Source organism: Phalaenopsis equestris, unplaced genomic scaffold (genome assembly GCF_001263595.1).
Source record: "Phalaenopsis equestris unplaced genomic scaffold, ASM126359v1 Scaffold000329, whole genome shotgun sequence".
NCBI lineage: Eukaryota > Viridiplantae > Streptophyta > Magnoliopsida > Asparagales > Orchidaceae > Phalaenopsis > Phalaenopsis equestris.
The window spans coordinates 198,494-205,397 of record NW_018164771.1 but is presented as its reverse complement, the minus strand read 5'-3'; the positions used below and the strand labels follow the sequence as shown (position 1 = coordinate 205,397).

General features: G+C 38.5%; 1 protein-coding gene across 2 annotated transcripts in view; it reads left to right on the top strand.

Annotated features, from left to right (window-relative positions):
- LOC110025761 (uncharacterized protein At1g04910-like) overlaps window positions 1-6,904 on the top strand; it is a 93,469-nt gene that overhangs the window by 58,679 nt on the left and 27,886 nt on the right. Inside the window, exon 8 of one of the 2 annotated variants that reach the window (XM_020726407.1) lies at window positions 5,053-5,390. In XM_020726407.1, the coding sequence (XP_020582066.1) occupies window positions 5,053-5,390 (338 nt within the window). Of the gene's footprint in view, window positions 1-5,052; window positions 5,399-6,904 lie in introns of both variants that reach the window. The other variant, XM_020726409.1, reaches the window with a different exon arrangement.

The window sequence follows — 6,904 nt, the reverse complement described above, 5'->3', positions numbered from 1 at the left end:
CTGATTGACACATATTGGTGCCCTTGAGATAATATAACAGGTGTTTGATTGGCTGGAATAGGTATAGAAGTGGTTTGTGCATTTGTTGGTACATGTAGTTGACTGCAAAGACTATATTTGGTCTCGTACTTGTGATGAATTATAGAGAACTTGCTAATTGGCGATATTGTATGAGATTAAGATAGCCTTGTTGGGAAGTTTAGTCAGTTTTTAGCTTATAAAAAAGAGGAGTTTTTGTAGGATTGCAGTTTGACATTCCCAGTTGTTGATTTCTAATCTAAATATTCAACTAAAAGGGAAATAAATCATAATAAAGATATTGGAAATAATTTAAATAAGGAAGCTCCTAATTATAGAAAACTCCTAATTTAACTGCCTAATTTCCGTCATTCCTGATTGACACATATTGGTGCCCTTGAGATAATATAACAGGTGTTTGATTGGCTGGAATAGGTATAGAAGTGGTTTGTGCATTTGTTGGTACATGTAGTTGACTGCAAAGACTATATTTGGTCTCGTACTTGTGATGAATTATAGAGAACTTGCTAATTGGCGATATTGTATGAGATTAAGATAGCCTTGTTGGGAAGTTTAGTCAGTTTTTAGCTTATAAAAAAGAGGAGTTTTTGTAGGATTGCAGTTTGACATTCCCAGTTGTTGATTTCTAATCTAAATATTCAACTAAAAGGGAAATAAATCATAATAAAGATATTGGAAATAATTTAAATAAGGAAGCTCCTAATTATAGAAAACTCCTAATTTAACTGCCTAATTTCCGCCCTTCCTGATTGTCACATATTGGTGCCCTTGAGATAATATAGCAGGTGTTTGATGGGCTGGAATAGGTATAGAAGTGGTTTGTGCATTTGTTGTTACGTGTGGTTGACTGCAAAGACCATATTTGGTCTCGTACTTGTGATGAATTATAGAGAACTTGCTAATTGGCGATATTGGTTGAGATTAAGATAGCCTTGTTGGGAAGTTTAGTCAGTTTTTAGCTTATAAAAAAGAGGAGTTTTTGTAGGATTGCAGTTTGACATTCCCAGTTGTTGATTTCTAATCTAAATATTCAACTAAAAGGGAAATAAATCATAATAAAGATATTGGAAATAATTTAAATAAGGAAGCTCCTAATTATAGAAAACTCCTAATTTAACTGCCTAATTTCCGCCCTTCCTGATTGTCACATATTGGTGCCCTTGAGATAATATAGCAGGTGTTTGATGGGCTGGAATAGGTATAGAAGTGGTTTGTGCATTTGTTGTTACGTGTGGTTGACTGCAAAGACCATATTTGGTCTCGTACTTGTGATGAATTATAGAGAACTTGCTAATTGGCGATATTGTATGAGATTAAGATAGCCTTGTTTGGAAGTTTAGTCAGTTTTTAGCTTGTAAAAAAGAGGAGTGTTTGTAGGATTGCAGTTTGACATTCCCAGTTGTTGACCTACAATCTTGAGTGTCCTGCCCAATCTGAATTGGAGTAGCTTATGGGCTGAAGGTCGCCGTGTGTGAGTTGAAGACCATAGTGGTGCCCTTGAGATAATATAGTAGGCGTTTGATGAGCTGGAAGTGGTAAAGAAGTGGTTTGTGCATTTGTTGGTACATATATTTGACTGCAAAGGCCATGTTTGGTCTCGTACGTGTGATGAATTATAGAGAGCTTGCTAATTGATGATATTGTGTGAGATTAAGATAGCCTTGTTGGGAAGTTGAGTCAGTTTTTAGCTTGTAAATTAGAGGATTGTTTGTAGGTTTGCAGTTTGACATTCGCAGTTGTTGTAAAACGGACTTTATGTGGCTTGTTTGGGTGAAAATGATACCCCTGAGAGTTATATTGAATGTGAACTCCCAAGGTGTTGACAGTCCCGAGCTTTTTGAGTTGGAAGGTAGACTGGAGATATTTCAGAATTGTAGATATAATGGAAGTATCATTACCTTTTACTAGAAGGACGTCGACATAAACCAGAAGATAGGTGTGCACACCTTTGTGATGTTATAATAGAAGTGATGGATCTGCGGTACTAATTTGAAACCCTTGCTTTTTCGGTGATTGGAGAGAGTGAAGTACCATTGCCATGGTGCTTGTTCGATGCCATCAATAGACTTTTTGAGTAGGCACACATGATTTGGGAGTTGGGTATCTTGAAATTTTCGTGGCCGGTTCATATATATGGTTTCTTGAACGGTCCATGCAAAATGCATTGGAGATATCTAATTGTTGTACTGCCCATTAGTGATGCAGAGCGAGAGGGAGAATTCAAATTGTTGGTAGTCTAGCAATTGGGCTGAACGTTTCTTTGTAATCAGTGCATTTTTCTTGTTTGAATTCCTATTCAGCTAGCCTTTTGGAGATTAACCCATCGGAATTGAATTTGGTTCTATATGCCCATTTGCAGCCATTGATATTCTGATTTGGAGTAGATATTAGAATCCAAGTTCCATGTATTTTTAATGCCTGCAATTCACTGGACATTGCCTGCCTCCAGTGAATGTGTTTCATAACTTGAGAATAACAGGCGGGATCTGCCTGTGATGTGTTTGAGGTGTGGAGCTCAAATATGGTATTTGGTTTGAGTGAGTTGGTCTGGGACCTGGTGAGTGTGGGATGTTTGTTTGCTGATGGCTGGGATTGAAAATGTGTAGAGGATGGTGGTTGGTTTGATTCTGAGGTTTGAACATGTGTGATAAGTTGGTTGTTTAATGGTGAGACGAGTGGTGGTGCTGGTTAATATTGTGTATGGGATGAGATGTTTATATGGGACTAGGTTTTAGGAGGGAAGGAATTGTGTTGCTGCTAGGTAGAGGATCTGTAATGGGCTGAGATAGTGGGAAAGACATTTCATTGAAAATTATATGTTTGGAAATGATTGTTTTACGGGTCACCTGTACCCCTTGTGAGAGATTGACTAGCCTATGAAGGTGCATTGAGGAGCTGACGGGAGTAGTTTGCAAGAGGTGAGAGGTCTTTACCAAGGAAAACAAAGACATTCAAAGGTCTTTGTATAGGTGGGGAAGATTGAAGTTCATAGGGTGATTTGTTGTCGAAGGTTTTAGATCGCATCCTGTTAATGAGATAGGAAGCGGTGATAAGAGTATCGGCCCATAATTGAGTAGGTAGTCTGGAGCGTGTAGCAGCGTTTGGGTTGTCTTGATGTGATGTGTTTGTGTTCAAACGCCCCATTCTGTTGGGTTGTGTAGGGGCAATTGAATTGGTTTATAATTCCATAAGATCGTAGGTATTGCCATAGAGATTGTGAGGCGTATTCACCTCCTCCATCTAAACAAATCGTTTTGATGTTAGTGTTGATTTTAGTTGTGGTTTCAGATTTAGCATACATAGGAAGTATCAAACAATAGCCTGTAAAATCATCTATAAGTAGAATATAGCATTTATAGGCTTGTATGGGGGTAGCTGGTGATGACCCTGTACAGCAGTTAATAAGAGAAAAGGGGGACTTAGTTCTAGATACATATATGGGGAATGGTTGTCTATGACTTTTTACCGAACTGAGTTGGTATTCTGGAGTCTGTAGCAGTGTGGGTTGTCTCGATGTGATGTCAGTGTTTGTGTTCAAACGCCCCGTCTTGTTGGGTTGTGTAGGGACGGTTGAATTGATTTAAAATTCCATAAGATGAGAGGTATTGCCATAGAGATTATGAGGCGTATTCACCTCCTCCATCCCAACGAATCGTTTTGATGTTAGTGTTGATTTTAGTTGTGGTTTCAGAAATAACTTGCAATGGAGGTTTTCAAAGAATGTATTGAAGGGAATAAAATCAATCTATATTACATCACTAGTTACTTTCTGTAGTGACTAGTGCGTATGTATAGATGCTTGATAATGTTTTGGAGCCAAGGCTTTGGAAAGGAAACCTTACGGCTCCGATACCATGAGAACCTGTACTGAAAAGCATTCAAGTGAAGTACAGAGGTAGAGAACTCAATATTGGGAATAGCTTGCAATGGAGGTTTTCATAGAGTGTGAAGGCAATAGAATCAATCTGATTTCATCTCTAGTTACTGTCTGTAGGGCACTAGTGCGCATATATAGATGTTTGATATTGTTTTGGAGCCAAGGCAGTGATCCCAACACTGAGGACATTTGTGGGTGTAGTGGAATGGGTATTACCTGTAGAGCTAGGCTAGCTGTAACTAACATATGGTTGTTAACTGCAACTTCTGCAGAATCACACTTGGTCTCTATGGCTTCCGCATGCTCCACAAGGTGTTGCCATCTGTTCCCTCTTTCATGGCGCTGCCCATGCAAAGGCCATCTTATTCCATGTTCTTCTTCGTCTTCAAGTCCTTTCTTCTTTTTATGTTTTTTTAGAGCTATCTGAACGAGTAGGACGAAGGTGGGGAAACGATGGCCAGTAATGGTCGGAGGTAGCTCAGGGAGAAGAGAGATTGGAAACACTTCATCATCACTTAGCTTATCTTTAGATGTTTCCCTCTGTCTCTGTCTCTGTTTATATGCTAAGCGTTAGCTTTGGATAGTGCCATTGTCAGTTTTAAAATCTTTTGAAATTAATCTTTATGGTATAGAAGATAGATAATTCAATGTAAAATGGAGATGCTGGCCTTCTCCTATTAGGTAAGAATTACATGTCATTTAAATGTGTCACACATCAATCAGATTTTATCACATATCTTTCAAAAAATTTCAACAAAACTTAATTGAAAAAAAATCTAGATAAATCTAATCCATGCTAGATGTTGCTAGAAAAAAAAATTATCACTTGGTGTTCGTAGAAAATGACAAGGGGTAAATTTGGGCATGTGAATATAGTAAACAACATGGGAGAAATTTTGTGTCACACAAAATGTACATTAGGAAAGGACAAATGCTCCCTTACTTCTCTAGCTTCATATAATTCATATAATATATAGTCCTACAGATTTATAAATGCTATAATTAACATTTATGATGTACACATTTAAAAGGCCTGTTATTGGTTCTTTATAACAGGATTTTGATTTTTATTTTTCGTGATAATACTTTTATATGACCAAATTTACGCCCTCCTTTCTAACATAAAGATTGTCCAGCGCCTACGGTGCAGGTGCAACTTCCATGCTCTGAGATTTGTTGATAAAATACAAGAAACTGGTGCATTGCTGGTTCAAAGAATGCGTCGTCATATGATAAACTGGAGCTTCTTGGAACATAATCTGCTTGGCCCATCTGCTGCCAAATCTAATCATAATGCCAGTGCTCTCCATCATACCAAGGCATCCAGATACTTAGCTATACATCTTAGATTTGAAATTGACATGGCCGCATATTCACTTTGCTATTTTGGTGGCGGCAAAGAGGAAGAGGAAGAGCTAGAGGCATATCGAGAAGTCCATTTTCCTGCATTGAATGAACTTAGAAAAACTAAGAAGTATGAAGGCTGGTTTTTCACCTTACTGATATTTATGATTTTTTCTCGTCATCTTCCACTTCTTTGAATGTTGCTTCTTTGCAATATATTTATTGGAACATGTACATACATACCACCTAATTCTTATGTATTTACAAATCTAACACCTAAACTTTACTTTTTACAATCCATCGTATCTATTAGATTTATGCTTTCCATAACCATTATTATTTATTAATTACCCTTATTATGCATAGTTTCCATTTTATCTTTATTCTGACTTTATATTTCTTTGATTGTGTTTTTCTTTCTTTTCTTATTTGAGTCCATTGTAATTGTGTTTAAATAGCCCTCTTTGTATCAATGAGAATCATTGTGCTCTATTCTTAAATCTAACATGGTAATAGAGCCAAGAATTGAACCCTACCTGCAGGCCTTTCCAACAGTTCTCCCTACTGCCAATTCCACCTATAGGCGTTCTCCTATGGAGAATTTTTTCTTTCTCAGCTGATTTCTCCTAGCCCATCTGATGATCTGATTAGGAGAGTAGATGTTTTAGATTCGACTTGTGTTAAGAAAGGCAGAGGTAGACCTAGGAAAACTTGGGCTTATTGTATTAAAAATGATCTTAATTGACACTAGAACTAAATGAAAATATGACACTAAATAGGATGCAATGGAGAAAAAGGATTCATGTAGACGACCCCACGTAGTGGGATTAAGGCTTTGTTGTTGTTGTTGTTGTTGTAGCTGATTTCTCCTAGCCGCTCTCATAGATGGTATCCCGTGGAAAGTTGTCCGCTCTCGTGAATAGTGGTCCGCTCCCATGAATAGTATCCCTTATAAAGCTGTCTCATGGGGTAAATTTGTCTCCTGTGAGAAAACTACTCCTTTCCAGGCGCTCTTGTGATAGTATCCCATCGAAAGCTTCCCCTAGAAATCTATCCCGCAGGTAAATCTCCCTTTCCAGTAGGTCTTCTCCTGTTGTTCCTGGAAAGCTATCTCGTGTGAAGCAGTCTCATGAAGCAGGCAGTCTCCCGTGAAGCATGTTGTCTTCCATGAAGTAATCTTCCTCTACCCTTGCTGTCGCAGGTTTTGCAGAAAGGAGTCTTGTAGTTGTATGGCGACGGTCTTCCCTGCAGAGATTTTATTTCCTGCAATGGTTTCCATTTACCGTGATCCTACCAGAACTCATCGATGACTCAGAACCACAAACCTAACCGCACTCGGGATAAATATTGAAAACTTTACGGTAAGTCGACATACAAACCTTCAACTAAATCCTCTGCTACCTAGGGCCTTATGGCGATGGCCGAGCCTATCATGGCTCAATTAACTCTTACCCAGAACATCCCGGAATCGTTCGAATCCTTGAAAAATCATATTGAGCAATTGATCAAGCTTATTGTAGCCCATCATGTCTATATGGGTCTGTTGACCTCCCACGTCCAACAAGGCACTCTTTGTCGGCGCTAAAAAGGGTAGGAGTTATTAAAGTTTGGGGGGGGGGGGGGTGGGGGGGGTTGCCCGGAAGA